Genomic DNA, 20813 nt, shown 5'->3' with positions numbered 1-20813 from the left:
TAAAAAAGAAATATGTGAGAGACAATACACATTTGACAGAAAGGACAATATTAGACAAAAGGACAATAGGCAGTATATTGGATGTACAGATGTGCTATATACAAATTATACTGTGTTCTATACAAGTTATGCAGGGGAATGTGGCTAGCTGAATATTATATCAACAACATATGTATAATAAATATGAGTATATAGTTGTGTATTGAACGTGTTTTTATTGCACAGTAGAACATTTAACTGTGTAAATGAAATATAAAACAACAATTACTTTGTATCTATGGACCTAATTCATGAAAAAAACTGAACAAAACAACTTTCTACTATTATCATTTTGGCAGATTTTACAATAAAGTGTTATGAAATGATTTCACATTTTACATTGAAATTATATAATTGTTGGTGTAATTATAAATTGTTTAAAAAATATTTTAAAATCGTGTTTATATATTAAATGTCAGAAAAGACTAGATATTAACAAGACGCTGTAGATCTTTTACTATAAATGGAGAAAAGTGCAACGCTCAGCGAAATTAGTCCCGCCTTTTAGTTGAAAGAGAGCCAATCATCAAGCGCTTACAGACCGACGATCTTCCTGGGGGAGGGGCTCAGTACAGAGCGCTGTGACGTGCCGGGCAGTTTTGCGCATGCGCGATTACTGGAGCAACCTGAAAAATGTATTTTTTTAGCGCAATTTGGCCTTAAGAAACAGAATTGTCGATTAAGTTGATATCAGCGTTCTTTTTTTTATAGTGAATTTATTGTTTCATCGTGACGTTAGGATATGTTTTTGGAGATGTCGGTCTTCCCCTATTGAAGTAGATAGGACTTGGTCTTGTATGACTGAAATAGCCGTCCAATAGTTGCAAATTTCTGTCGAGTGCACAGACCTTCCTTACGATACACTTTGGCACGGTTTGCGTAACGGCGCGTGACGTCAGTGCGGTCTATGTCGCCTCGCGCCTCGCGGCCTTCTTCTGCAGTGCACGAACCGACTCGAGCGCGTGAGTGCAGCGATGGGGCTCAGCGCCAGAAGAAAGAGTTATAAAACCCGGATCTTTTCGGATAGTCTGACTGACATCTAATCGATCACCATGGAGATCTTAACGCGAATGTAAAGATACGATATTTTTTTAAGTCGGATGATTTTGTAACGTTCTTTTGACACGATAGCAGCGTTGACATATCTTCAAACGTCATCTAGAATTGTGGATCTGTTGTTATTGCCATAACTGCCCCTGCTGCAGAGCCCGTGGGTGATGTTGTCCGTTCTGTCGTACGGTAGACTGGTGGCCCGGGCGGTCATCGGCGGACTCTCTCAAACCGACAGCCGCGATTATAGCCTGGTGTCCGCCAGCTTCGGCTTCGGAAAGGATTTTCGGAAGGGGATTTTGAAGAAAGGCATGTGTTATGGAGACGACGCGTGTTTTATCGCGCGACACAGGTCTGCCGATGTGTTAGGTGAGTGATCTGCATACACGCTACTGGTGTTGAAACGTTACCTAAAGAGCAAATTGTGTGGAAATACATTTAATAACATACAAATATACAATACATTAGTCGAGTATCGTTTCGTGTCAGAATCGGCTCTGACGTCACCGTCGCCGCAAATCGTTTTTCCATAGGTGCGACTGTCACTTGTAACTGTCAATACATGCTGTAAGCTAAACTCCGTTTACTGCATCATTTAATGACTGAATTCATAACTTATATTTCATTATAATACGAATACAATAACTTACGAAAGTGACGTACAATGCATTCAAGTTATCAGTGTCGGATTTGAACCCCCTGACCTTTGCGTTGCTAACGCAGTGCGATAAACCAATACATTTATTATTGATAATAACCTTTATAAACGATATGATCTTTTTATTTTGCATCAGTGTGTTTTGTAACATTGCATATAATCCGCGTCTCATGTGTTTTTAATCAACGTCATTGAGAACGGGGCTCGAGGCTAACCAGCTGTCATTAAAACAACATTTCACTATAAAATGAGCGAGGGAAAAGTGGGCGTATCTGTGTTTTGAGAATGGTCTTGATGCGCAGTGCTTTCTGCACTGTGAACAACATAAATGTTATTTAAATGGAATATACTACATATGATGAAAATAGTGCATAGCCTGAGAAGTGTGTAGAGTTATTATCAAGAATGCAAATTAGTTCACATTTTCAAGTCCTGCTGAAAGACTTGCGGGCAATGAAATGAAGAATGGTAAAAACTAAAAACAAGGGTTCCACTTTTTACTAAACACTACAGTAGTGTAGTGTTTTAAACTACTTAGTAGTCATATTTTGTACCCCAGTATTGTCGTTAGGGGTGCACCAATACCATTTTTAAAGACCGAGTAGGAGTACCGATATTTTTTTTCTGGTACTCGCAGATACCAGTACCTTTTAACAACACAGTGAGACCAATAACAATAGAATAACTTCTCAGTTACAAACAACTCCACCTTGAACTCATTATGAAAAATAAACAATTTCATGTGCTTTTCACAAACTTTCAAAGCAAATTTCACAACAAATTTCTGTCGGTTATGTCACATGAGGTATCGGTCTTTGGTATCGGTGCATTTTTACTAGTATGAGTACGTGAGCTTAGTATCGATACTGGTATCAGTGCATCCCTAATTATCGTGTTAATATAAAATGGAATGGATGTCTGATGACATCGGTCAAGACCTACTTGGCAGACAATTCAGTGCAGTAAATTAGTCAATTAAGTAAATTAACTCTACTAAATCCTCTTCTACAGCTAATGGCTGGAATACACTAAGACTTTTAAAATCTGAACAGATTTAAAAAAAAACTAGACATCATCAGACACTTGCAGACTAGAACACTAACTGATCAAATCTGCAGACTGGAGCAGACTTTCTCCAGACTGAAAATCTGAGCAAAAGTCTTGTAGTGTATTTTAGCCTTAAAACAGATGGACAGGGTCACTTCAGTCTTGTGTAAAATGACAGTAAGACGCAGTGCAACCTTTAACTTCAAGCCAACAGATGTAAACAGCACCAGTGGTACTCTAAGAGGCGAGATCACACGAGGATGCAGGGGGAGACTGCAGGATTTGCCTTGTATGGTCACAAACAAGCGTTCCTGATCTGGGACGCTGGGAGGGAGTTGTAGGAAAATTCCCTCTGTCTGTTGGGTTGATGTGGATAATGCACATGACCTTTTTGTGGTGTGGGCCATTGTTGCTTTAAGTGTCAAGATGCAAGACAAATCGCTTATATTTATGATTTGAATGAACAGCATATCTGTTACATAAAACAGTGTACTGTATGAGTTAAAATAAATAATCTAGTGACTGTGAAAGTTCTGCAGGGTGTTTGTCTTAAAACACTTTACTATCTTATCATAGTACATTTCCTGTTTGTGTGTACACCAAGGTCAGAGTCGATTGTAGGGCTGCAGCTATCGATTATTTTAGTAATCGAGTATTCTACCAATTATTCCGATTAATCTAGTATTCGGATTAATCTAGTATTCGGATAACAAGAACTTTTTCTTTATTAAAGGGATAGTCCACCCAAAAATCAACTTTGTGTGATTTTTTTACTCACCCATGACGTTAAACATGTTTAGAGAACTTCCGGCGTCTTCGGAGCACAAATAGAGATATTTAGGTGACATCTGAGAGCTTTCCAGGCCTCCTCATTGAAACCATGGTGTCAGTTTTTGCCAAGGTCCAGAAAAGTACTAAAGACATCGTTGAATTGGTCCTTCAGCGCATAGTGGCTCAGTTGATTTTTTGAAGCGACGAGAATGCTTTATGTGCGCCCAACTCGTTTTTTGACAAGTTGACCATGTTAAGCATGAGAAGACAGCACTTTAACATTGTAAAGAAGTCAGAATGCATGACGCACCGTTGCACCACCCCTTTAAGATAGAAATACTAAGAACAATACCAGACAAAGAACAATAAAGAATCTGAACCTTTTCAACCAAAATTTTTGTCCACATTCAAATGTAAACTATTTGACTTGATTGTGACAGTAAGCGGGTTTCCATCACTCTGGTTTTATTCGCATTTTAAAGTTTCGCATCAGAAACGAGTGATGGAAACGGCAAATTTCAAATTAAAACCCCTTAATTCGCATTAAAGGTTTTACGCTCGCTTGAGGTGGTTTTTCATTTTTGCGAATAATGGGAGATGGAAACGCATTTGCCTAATAAATTCCTTCAAAAAGTCACATAACTGCACTATGAGACGGCGTAACCTGACTAACCAGAGTAGGCCTGCTGATCTTGTTACACAGCATCAGAAATGTTGTTATGGTCATTCTTAAATGCCTAAGCAAAGTCGTCAAGTATTTCTGTAATTGCCTCTTAGAACTGTCATGACTGTGTTTCCCAAACAGCAGGCAACCACAAAAGCACCGCATTTATTGTGTTTCGTAATCGTCTGCTTGCGCAGGTATTATTATATATGAAAATTATTATATTCAGTGGCTTCTCTTACTTTTCTTACTGATATTTAGTGGCAGTTTATTAGGAAGTGACGGTTGCCTAGTTGGATGGAAACGGTGCTTATTCGCAAATGTTTTATGCGATAATTTTGCGCATAAGCTAAATTCGCAACTTTGGATGGAAACCAGGCTTGTAGTATCTTAATTTGTGTCTGGAGTTGTGTAAATGTTGTAAATTAAACTTTCTGATTGGAAGGAAGCTAAAGGGCATTCTTAAAATCTGAACAAACTTCAAATTATTTATTCATGTTTGAACGATAACAATACTGTGCATGTTTATTACCACAATATATTTTATTATTAATAACATCACATTTATGCAAAATAACGTTATTTTAGCTTGATAACTTTAAATATTATAATCATGTCATAATGCCCTTTTTGTGTAATCCAGTGATATTACAACTGGACATAAAAAACAAAAAATTAAACGACATGCAAACTACATTCATAACAAATGAATCCAGCATCGATGCAAACACCGCTTCAATTTCTGAAACAGTCCAACTAAAAACATTCTTATCAAATATAGTCATGTGTGTCATCGTGTTTGTTTTGCAGGTGTGGCTGATGGAGTGGGGGGCTGGCGTGATTACGGGGTGGACCCCTCTCAGTTCTCTGGGACCCTCATGAGGACATGTGAACGATTGGTTAGAGAAGGACGATTTGTGCCGAGCAACCCGGTGGGAATCCTCACCACCAGCTACTATGAGTTACTTCAGAACAAAGTACCGCTGTTAGGTGAGCACATTTAGCATAAGAATACATGGATACAGGAGTACATTTTGTAGTTATGGACCTGTGGAGCACTTTTTCCTCGTTTTATATTTTTTCCGAATTGAAACTTGTCACATTAGATTATAATGATCTGTTATGGTTGATCTCAAAGTAAGGGTGTGGTCACAGCAGATTTTGTTTCATTCATTGTACATATTTAAGAATACAAACTTCAATCGAAGAAGATTTGTTGTATGCCATTTCAATAAAAACGGTGTGCTTAAAATTTAGTGTGATGTTTCCTTCAAGTCTCTTAACCTTGCGTGTAGTTACAGTTTGTGTGCACTTTTCTTACCTCTGCGTGCACCAACATGTGGGACTCTATACGGTGAAAACCTGTGGAATGGTTATTATGTTCCAGGACAGTCTGTACTCTGTGCCAGTTTTTTATGACTTGGGAAGGAAGTTGGTTTGGGGAAGGGCTCTGCTTTTTTACCAGGATGGGATCAAAGCTGTAACTGAAGTGAATTGGGCAGAAATGAGTCATGGTGCTCAAAAACATCGATGATGAGTCACAGACATAATGTCCACTGGGTCACAAGTTTAGATTTTTGTACAAAATCTTCCCAGATTCAAACAGTCCCTGCCCTGATTTCAAGTCATATGAAGTGTTTGGGGTTTGGCTTTTCAAAGGAATGTTCTGGAGTCAATAGTTGACAGCATCCCTAACACTGTTGTTCATTAACGAAATCTTTAGAATGTCTTAAACTGTCATCATGTGTGTCTTTAGGAAGCAGTACGGCGTGTATCGTAGTGCTGGACAGACAGAGTCATCAACTGCACACAGCCAATCTGGGCGACTCTGGTTTTCTGGTGGTCAGAGGAGGAGAAGTGGTCCACCGGTCCGATGAGCAGCAGCATTACTTCAACACACCGTTCCAGCTGTCCATCGCCCCGCCGGAGGCAGAGGGCTCTGTCCTTAGTGACAGGTAGTTATGCGTTTTCTCTCTGTCTCTGATTATGCAATGATCGTCTCCGTCTGGACTTGTGTGATGATAATCTCCCTGCTGGGAGTTTAAAAGCATGATGAGGTCGTCACCCTGAGAGTCTAAGGTTATTAACTCCACTGGATTATCAGTCCCTGCGGGTGAGAAATGAGTCTCTCGGTGTGAAAACAGCAGGGTCTACCACAAAGATTAGGGTTTAGAACAATCTCTGCTAATTGACTGCGACCATAATGCGTCAGAGGAGAACTGGTCCTCCTGGCAGAGTCTGCTTTCTCCCAAGGTTTTTTCTCCATTTATTCATCATTGGAGTTTTGCTTCCTCACCACTGTTGCCGTGTTTGCTTGCTCACCGGGAGACGGCTGATATTAGATTAACTTCTGCAAATTCTATTAACATTGCTTATATTAGGATGATCCTCTCTATTTGTACTCTTTACATTTAATTTTCCTCTTTTGTGTTTTCTTTTCCATGTAAAGCTGCCTTGAAACAATGCAAAACATTGTAAAAAAGCGCTATATAAATAAACTTGAATGGAATATGTGCACCAAACTTTATATACAAACAGTCTTTATTTTACAGTCTGTTACTTTATTTTAAACAAAAATCTTATTTGATAAGCCACGTTCAAAGTCATTGTAAATATCTACTTATGCTAATAAGACGGAATTTAAAATGACTTTAGTAATTTGTACTTACTGACCCTGGGTTGTGCGTCTTTCCTGGTATCATCTGCGTCCTGTCAGTTCAAATCCTGTCAGACACCTGATCACGGTTGCCAAGTGCAGACAACCTTAGCATGGCCTCTGTAAATCTCGCCCTCATCTCCTTTTCCGTCTCAAAAAACAACTAATGGAACAAGCGCTTTGAGGTCTAGCGACTTAAACTTTAATGCTGTTCTAATTTAACACAGTTTCCAACGCTTAGATTTTCTAAATTTTACATTTCAACAATGGATCAAGTTTAAAGAACACGACCTGGGGGCGTCTGGCACTGACAGAGAGACTGTCAGCCAGTGTTCAGAACGTCTGATCCAGACTTCCTGGAACACAACAAGACACTTCACAACAACTGATCTAGCCATAAAATTCTTAGATTAAAACTGCTTTTATTCCTCTCAACTTGTGCTCTTCAATATGCTCTTTAAAACAGAAATGCTTGTACAGTATTGACTGTAGGATCACTGTTACAGTGAAATGTTGAATGTAAAGTGACAGCGCTTTTTCGTTTGTCACAGCCCTGACGCCGCTGATAGCTCTTCGTTTGACGTCCAGTTGGGAGACATCATCCTCACAGCTACAGACGGCCTTTTTGACAACATGCCAGACTACATGATCTTACAAGAACTCAAAAAGCTCAAGGTAGCAGAGTTTTCAGGCTTGCGGAATTTTTTTTTAATGAAATTATTTTTCAGAAACTTTCATATGAGTTTTGCTCTGTTCCTAGAATGCCAACTACGAAAGCATCCAGCAAACTGCCAAGAGTATTGCTGAACAGGCCCATGTTCTGGCATATGACCCCAATTACATGTCTCCTTTTGCACAGTTTGCCTGCGATAACGGACTGAATGTCAGGGGTGAGTTGTGCCACCGTAGTCACAAATATATTGAATCTGGTAACACTTTACAATAAGGTTCTATTAAGCCATTAGTTCGCGTTACATAAGGTAAACCTTATCACAAAGTGTTACCCTTTATTTGAAAGATGACTAAAATAGGCATTTTGATACAACTCTGGACTTTCTCCTGAAGAAAACGTGTGTAGTTTGGACAGTCGTTTGGTAACACTGTCTCTGTTTCCTAGGAGGAAAGCCAGATGACATCACCGTTCTGCTGTCAATTGTGGCGGAGTACACAGACTGACACTCACAAGGGCCGCAGAAAGCTTCTCTTGTCGTCTTCCTCGGCTGTTTCCTGCTGGCAGGATTGTTGTACGGTCTCCAACAGAGCCCATCTATTGGTTGGGTACTTCTAATGATGTCGTGTCCTTTTGTCAGCAGGCTCATGACAAAGTAAAAGTCCACCTTCCTCATGTTGATAAAGACTGCTGTAGCCACTTCTATGTTTGTCACTTCTGAGGAACTACTTACGTTGAGCTTGATAAGGGCTGCATTAAATGTTTGAGGCTAAAAAGGTCATGAAGCTGAAGATTGAGAAATAATGAGGTCCATCAATCAGGGTAGGAAAGCGAACCAGCGAGGAATAACAATCTGATAAACATCCCAAAACGTTCCCGCATCAGGAAGAAACATTAGGATGGCAGCGTGATGTTAATTTTAGATCCGTTTACTCTGGGGAGTCTGAGTGTATATTTTTACAAAAGGTCAAGGGAGATACTCTCAACCTAACATGTCTCTTGTGATTCTGCTTGTTTACTTTCCATTTAAAAATACACCTGATCCACATGTTATAGACGGACATCTGCTATGGGCTGGGATACCAGCGGAGATCTGAGGTCATTAGGCACAAATAACCACAACAAATTCTTCACTAGTTTATTAACTGTTTGTATTTTGTAGAGTTTCAATTATCGCCATTTGCTGTACGATTAAAACGTTTAGCAACCAAAAAGCATCACCGTTAATGATCAACCATAGAAATGCCTTGCTTCTGTGATGAAATAAGCTTTTGGAGCTGTAAGAGAACAAGTTTTCATGATCGTATAGATGTGTTGTTTGACTGAATGATACTGCCACACAAACTGCTCAACAAAACATATAACAACTTCTAGTTCATCTATGCTTGGAGATATATTTAGAAACCTTTACATTAATATTTATTAATACAGTATTATGTCCCCCTTTTAGTTTCCTAGCAATTACAGCAGTGCAAGAGACTGCAAAGGATTGTGGGATGTGCTTGGAGGAAAGAACAGTCCCACTTAAACCACTTTTAAGAGTGTTACATTTTGTGGCGTGTATGAAAGTGAGAGAAACGTTCATGAGCTGTAGATATTTGGGAAACCGGCTGTATATTTATTCTTGACATGCATTTGGAAAGTGTAGGCCATTGGACATCAGATGTACATGAGAATATATTTGATAATTGTGTGGATTCTGGGTTTAAAAATTCTCGTTTTTTGTAAACTTTAATTTTAAATACCCCTCGAGACGTTTACGCACAAGGCTAATGCTAGAATCTGTGAATGCATTCAGTGGGTATGTGATGGATCACATGATCTAATAAAGGTATATTTTTATAACATCTGGATGTTCTGTGTTACTTCTGCTTTTCACGTATGTGGTAAAACGAACCTTCCTCTTAGAATTTCTCTGTTTCGTGGTAATAAAGAGTTACAAGACACAGCTACAATATAACATTAAAGGGATAGTTCATCAAAATGAAAATTACTCACTCTCTAGTTGTTCCCAACCAGCATAAATTTCTTTGTTTGGTTGAACACAGAAAGATATTTGGACGAATGCTTGTAACCAAACAGTTCTTGGACCCCATTAACTAACATTGTAGGAACTGACGATGGTAGTCAAAAGTGCACCAGAACTGTTTGCTGTCCTACATTCTTCAAAATACCTTCTTTTGTGTTCAACAGAACAAAAAATACATGAAGTAATTTTTCCTACTATGGTAGTCAATGGGGTCCAAGAACTGTTTGGTTATAAGCATTCTTCCAAATATCTTTCTATGTGTTCATAAGAACAAAGAAGTTTATAGAGGTGAGTAAATAATGAAAGAATTTTTATTTTTGGATAAATCGACTTGGTTTGCTGAATTCACAGTAGTTATAGCTTCTTCATTTTTTGCTCAAGGAAGTTAGAAATTGTTAATACGAACACAAGAGAGTGAAATATCATGCATGTCGCCAGTAAGTGCTTAGGGTGAGGTTGTTTGTTAGCAGCAAACCAACGTGTAAGTAGAGACCCTGTAGATTCAGCTAAGCAGTTCACAGCTATTCGACTTGAAATACGAAGCGATGACAGAAAGTTATACCTCCTCAGCTATGAATTCATTCGTCAAACTTCAAATTAAGTCAAGCTCACATTTCTATTGAAATCCAGCAGTATAATAGTGGAGATAAACCCAAAGCTCTCTCTGGATAATGCAGCAAGACGATACCCATAATTACTGCAGGCTTATGTAAGAATCATTTCAAGACATCCGAACTGCATTTTAAAGCGGTGAGTCAATGCTTTCTGTGAGTCAGAGGAGAACACGGAGTTCTTCAACCCTAACGATGTTTTTCGAAGTTTTGGCATCTCCATGGTGAGCATATCTAGTCGAACTGTGTGTTTATTTAGGTGCACATTCCACTTTATCACAAAATGACAAACTTCAACTCCATCTTTCTGCCTTCCTTTACTGTTTTTTTTAATTGTTTTACCTACTCAGAACAGTTTTATCATGACACATTAAATATTGTGTACATTGCAAACACATCTTCAATTCCAACCCTTAAAACTGTTTTTTACATTTTATAAAATATATAAATATAAATAAATATATAAGGTTGTAAAACATAACAGTCTTCCATTGACAGCAGCATATGAAGAACATTAATGAAAATATTCATCTTAGAACAAACTGTTAATATATCATGAGAGAATAGCGAGGCTGAGTTTCTGCACATCCTGCAGTTCAGTCTCCGAGTCCATTCATTACTTTTACCTGTGTCAGGTGTGTGCGCTGTTACCCGAGTCCGTCATCTACCCCTCCATCCTCTTCTGTATCACTGGCACACACCAGGGTGGGCAAATCTCCAGTGATGCTGCCCCCTCCGTCACTAAACACAGCCCCAAAGAGCAGAGAGCGGATCTGATGGGAAAACAAAAAAAAGTCATTATACTGTGCTTCACTTTTTTAAATGTCACAAAACTGCAGCTATCACATCATCACCCTGTAGAACTCAACAACCGGGTTCTGACGGTAACATCATCAACGAATGCAACATCATTCATTTGCTCCATAGCCAAACCCACCATGAGCTCCAGTGTTGTTTTCCAGAAGCCACAAGTCATTCAACTTCTTTTAAAATAAAAACGACAACAAATTTAGCCTTGTGAAGTTCTGCCCAGGCCACAGTCACAGTTTTCAAAGTTATCTTTGAAGGTTTTGAGTCGAATGTTTTATGTCAGAGCTGATTGAATGGTCCTGACCGAACCGTAGCTATTGCAGAAAATGAATCAAATAGAAATCAGTGCTGCGAATGCTAACTGGGCTAGTGAGAAAAAACCTCCATACCTTAAAACACTGGCTGGAGGCTGGTGTCACCGGTGTAGTAGAGCTTGATCTTGGCTGGGTCTCTTCAGCTCGATTAAACTGAATCATTTTGCTCACGTGGAGCGCTGGGCTGAAGACCTCACTGTTCTGACTGGACGCTACCCGTTCCCCATCAGCGATACCCACAATATCAGCATCCTCTGCCTCCGCAGGCCCGAAGGAGAAATCTGCTACAGCAGTCGTGGTGTTCTCAACTCCATCACCCCTAGGAGATACAGATAAAGTCAAAGGTAGATTTATTTTTGTTTTTGTCATTAAAATTTTAATCTTTAAGTACAAGCATTGTTCACCAAACCACAACCTGTTCACATGATTAACCTGGAATTTCATATTGTATATTGCAGTACTTCATAGGATAAATGGCTTGGGTTGTTTGATGTGTGTCTTTAAGCATAGCAGACACCAGAGATGAGTTTAGAGCAGTGTGTGACGTGACTGCTGTGGGTACAGAAGCACGTGCAGACGTGTGAAGGACAGCAGACGTGAGACGCCCCGTGACAGTGAGGCAGACTGTGTAAAGGAAACATGAATGCATGTCTAAATGTGAACTGGACCCCAGGAAACTATGTTGGGATCTGGCCCTCTACCAGTAGTGAGGCCCACGGGACTAACATTCCATTAAAGGAGTAGTTCACTTCAAAATAAGTCCCCATTGACTTGAGTAATGTTTGTGAAAAAAGTAAAAAAAAACAGATTTATAATGGCTGAATCGTGATGCACTTCTATGTCTTAAGCAAAAGATTGATCGTTATTCAAATATTCATAATGACAATTTTCATTCTCAGGAGCCCGAGGATGTTTTCCAATCAAACGAGATAAACTCGAATGGCCTTTTTGTACCGTAGACTTTGTCTGAACACAAAACACAACTTTGTTGAAACCTATGTAAATATTAAGCATTCACACAACAAATAAAACCTCTCTCCAAGTCCTAGATCACAACGTTATATTCCAGGTATGGATTATTGCCCTAACCACAGCCTTTAGCCGACCGTTTAAACAGCAAGCAGTGACGTGGGACGACCTACAGGTGACCCAGATGTGTGCGATCACACACATGCTAACGCACTCACACAAAACAAATACAAACAGCTCTAGTGACATCACAGCTGGACAGATGAAGCTCAGACAGGGACAGCATGTGACAGCTCTAGCAAATGACTCATGTCATGGTGGTTTTTCATTTGCAAAGTCTCTATAATTTGCTATAACATTATATGAAGAAGATACGAAACAATGTCACAGGAGGGAATGCTGGGATTACTGTGAGTACATTACAGGGAGTGCGGGAGAGTTTAAAACAGTTTTACTTGTTTATGTCAAGCACGCCAATATGACAACATTTTACACACTGTAAATAAGAGATGTAAAATGAATTACCCTGGTGCGGACAAAGAACCTTCTTGGTTTTGATCCATTAAGGTGGACAACACGACATTGGCCTCCAGCATCATGTCTTCTACACTAAAAGCAACAGGCCTAAAAGAGCAAAGAATCAGATAACAGCTTTAATGCAATAGATGTTAATCAAATGAAATGCTGCAAGAACAGAATGCAGAGTTCTCAACTTAAAACGTTAATTTTTTTGTGCAAAATTCTATTTAGTTTATTTGTAGGTTTAAGTATTGTGGATTTTGAATCCTAGATTTTATGCATTTACTGTATGCTGGGACTAGTATTGAAAATCAAATGCTTGCTTACTGTCCAGCAACACCAAACTGCCAAGACACTGGTAGACCATGTGACTCTGCAAAGTTCAAAAACCCCTAGTAACAATGACATAACCATAAACAATCGTGTCAGAATAATTCATGGTTATGAGCAAAGCATTTCAATTTAATAGACAGCCATGAGCGCCAACCAGAGGAAGCCCTGCAGAGTTCTGAAGAATTACAAGAGATGAAAACAGCCTGGTAAAGCGTTTTATGCACAAGGGACACGCTGATCTGTACAGATGTATCTGACCCTGTCTTTAGACTCTCAGAGAAGGTCAGTCATGTGTGTTCAGACCGCAGTGTGCCACATGGAGCTGTAACTCATTGTGACAGGTTAGCTGGTCGCTGTCCAAGCATCTGTCTCAATGAATCAGTGAATGACAAAAACACACCGCGGTCTGCCAAGACGTGATGGCACGCAGCCAGTCGTGTACATGAAGGGAGTCGGTCCTAACTCAGTCCGGTCAACCACATCTGTCACAACAACATTCAAAACAAATTTAAAACCCATCTCTTCTGTGAACAAATAAAAAAACCTCTTTCTCTCAACAGGTAATGTTCTGGCTTTTGTTGAAACTAGTAACTTTGTATTAGCACCTATTGTGTTATTGCTCCTGTATGACATATCACTTATTGCTCCCTGAACTCTCTGTAAGCCGATTTGGATAAAAGCGTCTGCTAAATGATTAAATGTAAATGTAAAATGTACTACAGAGTCATACTCCAGTGCCAGCAGGTTTCCCGGGAAAACACGGTCAAAGGTTGAGCAAAAGAGTACAAAATGAGCTTGGACTTCACGTATAAGATTGAATATGAGTAGTTTCATGTTTCATTGCTTTTCGTAAATATATTTATATTTGTTTTTGGGGTGTTTTAAGTGGTAACATTTTTGCAAATCTTCAAACGTTTGTACACATACAGCTAGAAGCTGAAAATGGGGAAAGCAATGGGAACCCAGGGAGTGAATTTTAAGTGGGGAGGAATGTAGAGAAATAGGCATCATTTTCTGCATCTATGGTTTAAAAAAATATAAAAAATGTCCCCAACAAGAGTTCCCCAGTGAAGCTCGGCCATTTCCAGCACTGCTGGAAAAATAATTCTTAAGATTATCTTTTTTTTTCTAAATCTTACATTTTCAGATATCTTTCTATTTTGTATTCTATATTTAATATAGAATGATATAATTTTATTGCATACAGTGGAAAGTGTGTTGTACAAAAAATGTCACTATATATCATTCATTGTATGTTTATTAATGTGACAAATGAAAAAAAAACTCATCGATGTTTATTTTGCAATAATCACGAGCTCACCTAATGCCACTGATTTTACTTATAATTATAAACAAATAGAGTAAATTAACATGAATTTTTGATCTGACATCGAAACTGCTGGATTATGTGAGTACTATGAGCGCAGTGATGGAAATTGGTCGGGACAGAGGTCCACGATACACTTCACCATACAGGACATTATGCAAACAATAGACGGCAGAAACATGCCAATCAGAATCAAGTATTCCAGTGAAAATAGGAATGCATCTTATTTTGTTTGGGTGGATGTTTAAAGAACAGTGCGTTCAGTTCCCATGTATGATACATGCTGGCATGAATATGATACACACATCCCGGGACAGAAATAAATGACTATAAAAATGAATATCTCGCCCATTAAACTCACATGACCAGATGTAATAAAAACATGCTTGCATGGAACACGCACAACCTGCAGAAAAATATTCACTCACCCTCAGTTCTTTGAGGCAGAAGGTTACTGCTGAATCCACTCCAACCTGAAAGTAATCAAACTCATCTGGGTGCAGCGACAGCTCCGTGTTCATGCCTTTAATACGGGCTGATATCAAACAAAAGATGAATGCAATTTCAAACTGTACAACATCTGAATACATTTAGTGAATGAACTTCCTTAGCAAATGGGTTTGAAATAGTAATTCCTTACTCATAATTGTATAAAATGAGATTTCTCGATAACAATGTCAGAAGTAGAATGCAAGTTTACTAGTTAAGGAATACTAACAATTAAGTAGAAAAAATTGCGTGTAAAATAGTAGACATTATTTTACGCTAAATGTTTCAAACAGTAGTAAGCACGACCTCACTACGCTTGTCACATCACATGGCATGTTCAATTCAGTGAGAGTTTTCACATATCTAAATATAAATATAAATAAATCTGGTTATTTTACATGATAAAATCAATTTTGTGTACAAGTGTATTACCTCTTGGCAGTCAGATCTAGATAATACAATTTGCAGTTGATAATACAAACAATTCCTTACTTCCTTCATCACAGAAGGTCTTCAAAGACATCTTAGCAGAGGAAACAGAGAGAGTGACCTCCTCTTGTGAGACAGGGAAATGCACCACAATGTCACTTAAGAGTCTAAAACAGAAACAAGGCAGGACCGTCAAACTGAAGAAAAACTAGTACAGCTAAATCACATCATAAAAACAAGCATTTTAAAGAGCGTTTTATTTATATTCGATATGAGTTTAGGTTTGTTTACTTGGGCTGGGCTGTCAGGACGTTTGGACAGAGGTGAGATGGGAACACGGCCTGCAAAGCTTCACATTCCTGATACCCCAGATTATAGGTCTTGGTTATCCCTAAAACACAAATAAGTGCCAACAGCTTAATTAATACAAATGTGATAAGTTGTGATAAATTATAAAACAGCTTCAGTGTGCAGTACGCACGGAGCATCTCATCATCACAGTGCAGAGCCCAGTGAATGCCGAAATGTGTGTCGCCACCCCATAATTACATGCATCAACACCAATCTGGTTCGTTCTCTGAGCAGATTTCTACAGATGTGTACTTCACATGCAAAGAGCTGTAAATGAACTAACCATGTCTGCAGTGAAACCGAAACATCACCCTGTTGTTTGGGATATTGATGGATATCTCGCACTTGTCCACACCGCGTTCTCTCCAAGCGACACAGCGGAAAAGAGGAAGCACACACTACAAAAGAAAAACAAAAGCACATTTGATAATCAATCAACACTATATGGTACTTTGAATAAAACGGTTGGTAGTATGTCATGGTTCTGTTTGTTGTGTTTATGATATTTATTTTTTATTTAATGTTTATGATAACGTGATGAAGGTACTCGGTCGACCAGTGGCAGTCATACAGTTAATGTTCATTACCTTCATGTTTAGTTTGCATTTAGCAGCTTTCCAGCACTGCTGGACGTCTGACTGAAGAATATACTGCTGGAAGAACAGAGGTGTGAAGACAAAACAGCCGTAAGCTGATTGAGATGAGTTGACTGATCTGACAGCAAGCTACAAATGAGAGAGAGAGAGAGAGATCTATATAAGTGACTAGTTATATTATGGCTATAATTACACATGACTACCTAGTGCTGTCTAGGTAGGCAGCTTACTACCCACATGAAAGATACTGTGGCATACTTTAGTATTTACTATAGTAAAATGTAGTATACAGTAGTAAACTTTGTTAATGTACACTACAATATTTTGTAGCATTAACTCTAGTAAATTGATCAACTGTAGTAGAACATATTGTAATATACTTCACAGGGCTCGACATGAACGCTTGTCCGGGACAAGTGAATGTTTTGTATGGGCAAGTGAGAGAGAATTTTATTTGCCCGACCGGACAAGTAACTCGAAAAAAAATTCATAACAACAGTGCGACATATAATTATGTAGGATAATAAGAATATGTGCATTAGACAGAGCTGTGTGTAGTGCTTGTTTATGTGTGACAATAATCAATGGCGCACCGCACTGAGTCCATGTAACTAGACACGGAATCCTGTTATTTAAATGTCATCTGGCTGTTCTGCGTGTCTGAGTGAATTATGTGCACAGTTTAACATTCAACACGAGTGACGGTCGAGGATTTATCTGCGTCTGCACCGTATGAGGATATGAACACATGAACTTCGTCTCCAGAGTTGCTCTGAGACTTTATTTTACGAGCGCTTTACTGTTTGAGTGAAGCTATCGGCAAAGTAAACAAACAAAAACTCGAGTCTTCCGGAAGACCCGTCAAAATAAAAGTCCCGTTAAATTGAACACTCAGAGAAAAATACTGTAGTGTACTATAGTATTTGCTATTGCAAATTATAGTGCCCTTGTAGTAAATTAATAAACACTGTATACTATAGTAAAGTTCAAAAACACTATAGTATGTAAGAATTTTACTGCAGTTTACTATAGTAAATACTATAGTATACCACAGTAATTTAGTATACCACAGTAATACACCACTATTGTATGGTAAAAAAAGAAAAACACAGAACGTAGAAAAATTAAAACAAACTTAGGTAATCTAAAAATGATATGGCCCTAATTTATCCATCTGTATGTAACATTAATGTCTTTTGTCAGTTACCTGCCTATTCATGATGAACTGCACTTTCATTTTTGTTTTAATGATGACAACAGACGATTTATACTTGTGCTTCTACTGTTTGAGATACTGTTTGGCCTGTGCTACCAAACTTTAAACCTCTCTAGCACCAGTGCTATGTGCAAAAAGAGTTAATTTACAGCCTTAACACTAATAATAATTACTGCTTGCCTTTGTTTTATAGCAGTCACGGAGAGTAACGGCCTATAACCAAATTCAGGCGGCCAAAAATGCTCAGAAGCAAATTTGACCAATTTAAATCCGAAACAATTATATTGATTATATTATATTATAATTCAAATGAAATATTTTTTTTGATCTTTGGACAAGTCATTTTTGTACTCGGACAAATGAATGACAAATTTACTTGTCCGAAGGACAACCACATGACAATGCTTAATGTCAAGCCCTGCTTTAATATTAGTATGTTTCAAGAACAGTAGAATCTATGAATTTTACTACAGCTTATTATAGTAAATAAATACTACAGAAATAACCAATAAACAAATTAACGTAATTAATAAAGAAATCACCCCTTTCTCCAGAGGATCCAGCCACATTTCATCGCCAATTCTCGACAGGGCGTGAACTGCTTTTCCAAACACTGACAATAATAAAACACATATTTCTTTACAACAGAAACTATTCTGACTAAATAATTGTATTGAAACGACGGAGAATGAAAGTATGCACACCTTTAACGCCGTTGCCTTCGATTACAAACTTCATTTCGTTTTTTTTCTCAATACTTGTTCTTCAAAATATTCAACGCTTGTCTAGACGATAAGCTCGTTCTATTTATAACAATTAAGTCCATAAAGATATTTTTCTTCTGAGAGAAAACAGAGAAGCATAAGTTGTACAAATAAAACGGGTTATCAAACTAGTCAGATTCCCTCAGTTTGAGCCCCCGCGCGCGCCATCTCGCGTGCAATGAGCAGAATGACCCGCGGACATCTATTACAGCGAAACAACTATTTGGTTATTTTTCCACAAGACACTGAATTACATAAAATTATTACTTTATAATAATAAATAAACCAATAAACGTTGATATCACAATAAAAACAATGTATAAAATAGCAGTGGTAACTTGTGTTTTTCATGTTACTGCAATCATTTCTAGTCTGAAATTAAAAAATATTAAATACGTATTTTAAGCAAATACTTATCATTTATTTAATTTACCAATGTGTCTTGGTAAGCAATAAGTTATTATAAAACGTATAGGAACTGCTTATACGAAACAGCGGTCGATCGGAACACTTACAGTGTAACACATAAACATTCTCATGCCAACATGAGCACCCTATTCGTAGCATTGAGTTGAAATAATGTCATCCATGCTTGTCTTCTAATATAAAATGCATTCATATAGTAATCGAAATGTTCTCTTAAAATATTTTATATAACTATCGTGCACTTCCGATTGATTAACTAAATGACAACAGTCTTTAAGTTTTGCTGAAATGGCTTGTAATGATGACTGGCAGGTAGCAGGACGTCGTAAAGGCGCTTCCCGAAGAATAAAACACCTCAAAACGGACTCTCGTCAGCTCTCTGAGTGTCAGGTGTTTAAACAAAGGACAATAAACGCAATGTGAGCGTCTGTCAGATCACATATGACAGTTCACGGAGTGCCCTTAAAACAAACTCTGTACTTTTGCTTCACAGGAACGAGCTGAGAGGAGAAGACTTCTGGCTGCAATGGAGAGGTGGGTCCTTTTTAATACATTTTCTTCCAGAGTTTGCGATGGACTGCAGTTAAAACCACATTTCCATTTGTAAATCTTAACCTTTAGATGTCCTATCTGAGCATCTTCTTTCCAGTGCTTCAGTGTCCTCAAAGAAGAATGAAGATGTCTCTCTTAAGCACTGTGTGTGTTACGGTTTGGGCAATTTTGCCTCCTGCATATCTGCCAGATACCAGCTTGCAATGTTGTTACTGCTTTTGGAGACACTCCATGTGAGCAAACACACACACTGTGCTTACATGACATTACATATCACATGTTTATTTTACAATACATGTTCTCTTCCTCTGTCAGATTCCAGAGGGAAGTTGTTGTGTCTATGACCCTGTGTTTTCTGCGTTGGAGTGCAATGCTCTCAGAGAGCTCGGCTTCGATGTGTTAACTGAAAATGAGGTAGAAAATGATGCATATACTGTGGTGAAAAGATTGGAATTACGTTAAGCATGGTCATTTCTTTCAAATGGTCTCTGTACACTCACCAGGAGGGGAAGCGAGCGGTGTGTCAACCTACCCTGTTCTACCTGATGCATTGTGGGAAAGCTCTGTACAACAACCTGCTGTGGAAAAACTGGTCGCCTCAGACTTTGCCAAAGATTGTTATTATAGGCAACAGTTTTCATGGCATTCAAGAAAGGTAATTGTGGCGTTACATCTCATTTAAATCAAGCCACAATACCACGGTGCAAAATAAAGGAACTGATTTTTTTATTCGCTTAGGATGTTACAGAGAGAATTTGAAAGAGATTACAGCTTCTTATCAAATGTATCCTTTATCATTATCTTACACCTTTGAAATGTACCATTTTACAGTCACTATGTGTTTTAGACAGTAGATGCACATTAGATTCTCGTAGGTTTAAGATTTTCTTGAGACAGGCCCTTGACTCAGCTATCTTAAGGTGATCCGTGTATGTGAGGAGACGTCTCTGTTCTGCTCACACCGCTTTCTGGATGTGTTTAATGACACGGCGCTCATTCAGTTCCCTCCTGAGAATCTGAACAGACTTGCAGACTGTACGTGGACTGAGACTTCAGAGCCGCTGTACCAACACTGCAAGGATCTCGAGATCATCCTGAGAGAGAAACACTGCTGAGGAATATTAACAAACGTGAAACACGATGCTGTTAATGTTTCATTACGTTTTTAATATTTTCTTTATAATTATTTTGGGAAAATAATGTTAAAGTAAAGATAATGTATTTTAATTACATAAAAAAGAAAACATTTGAAAAGAAATGCTCAATGTCTGTGCTTCCCTTTTTTAAAGAAAAAAATACATTTGATCTAAAATCATTTGATTTTCCACTGATGTAACTAAAGCTGTCTGAATTGGGAAATGTATTAACCAACCGACTGGTCTATTCTTAGTAGAAAAAGTAGGCTTGTAGTCTACGCTTGTTGGCTCTTGACAAAATGTTAAGTCACATTGGATCAATGCATTTGCTAAATAAATGTAAATGATGAGAAAACTGTGAAATAAAGAACTTTTTTGTTTGATGTG

General features: G+C 38.3%; 3 protein-coding genes across 3 annotated transcripts; 2 read left to right on the top strand and 1 right to left on the bottom strand.

Annotated features, from left to right (window-relative positions):
* The first annotated feature begins 968 nt into the window (after nucleotides 1-968).
* Nucleotides 969-9402, top strand: pptc7a (protein phosphatase targeting COQ7 a). The gene is made up of 6 exons (XM_057357614.1): nucleotides 969-1458; nucleotides 5040-5219; nucleotides 5986-6184; nucleotides 7437-7560; nucleotides 7646-7775; nucleotides 8003-9402. The coding sequence occupies exons 1-6, from the start codon at nucleotides 1257-1259 to the stop codon at nucleotides 8059-8061; spliced, it is 894 nt and encodes a 297-aa protein (XP_057213597.1). The 5' UTR covers nucleotides 969-1256; the 3' UTR covers nucleotides 8062-9402.
* Nucleotides 9403-10565: 1163 nt separating this feature from the next.
* rad9b (RAD9 checkpoint clamp component B) lies at nucleotides 10566-18286 on the bottom strand. The gene is made up of 11 exons (XM_057357608.1): nucleotides 18253-18286; nucleotides 18091-18161; nucleotides 16324-16461; nucleotides 16020-16134; nucleotides 15677-15776; nucleotides 15449-15552; nucleotides 14896-15002; nucleotides 13135-13199; nucleotides 12814-12912; nucleotides 11395-11638; nucleotides 10566-10968 (listed from the first exon to the last, which is right to left on the bottom strand). Exons 1-11 carry the CDS (start codon nucleotides 18284-18286, stop codon nucleotides 10843-10845), a joined length of 1203 nt encoding a protein of 400 aa, XP_057213591.1. The 3' UTR covers nucleotides 10566-10842.
* Nucleotides 18287-18836: 550 nt separating this feature from the next.
* srrd (SRR1 domain containing) lies at nucleotides 18837-20809 on the top strand. The gene is made up of 7 exons (XM_057357615.1): nucleotides 18837-19157; nucleotides 19232-19272; nucleotides 19360-19523; nucleotides 19606-19704; nucleotides 19794-19945; nucleotides 20029-20074; nucleotides 20211-20809. The coding sequence occupies exons 1-7, from the start codon at nucleotides 19027-19029 to the stop codon at nucleotides 20403-20405; spliced, it is 828 nt and encodes a 275-aa protein (XP_057213598.1). The 5' UTR covers nucleotides 18837-19026; the 3' UTR covers nucleotides 20406-20809.
* The last annotated feature ends 4 nt before the right edge of the window (nucleotides 20810-20813 follow it).

Source organism: Triplophysa rosa, linkage group LG17, assembly GCF_024868665.1.
Source record: "Triplophysa rosa linkage group LG17, Trosa_1v2, whole genome shotgun sequence".
In the NCBI taxonomy this organism is placed as follows: domain Eukaryota; kingdom Metazoa; phylum Chordata; class Actinopteri; order Cypriniformes; family Nemacheilidae; genus Triplophysa; species Triplophysa rosa.
The sequence above is the reverse complement of the archived record's forward strand: the minus strand, read 5'-3'. Positions and strand labels throughout refer to the sequence as shown.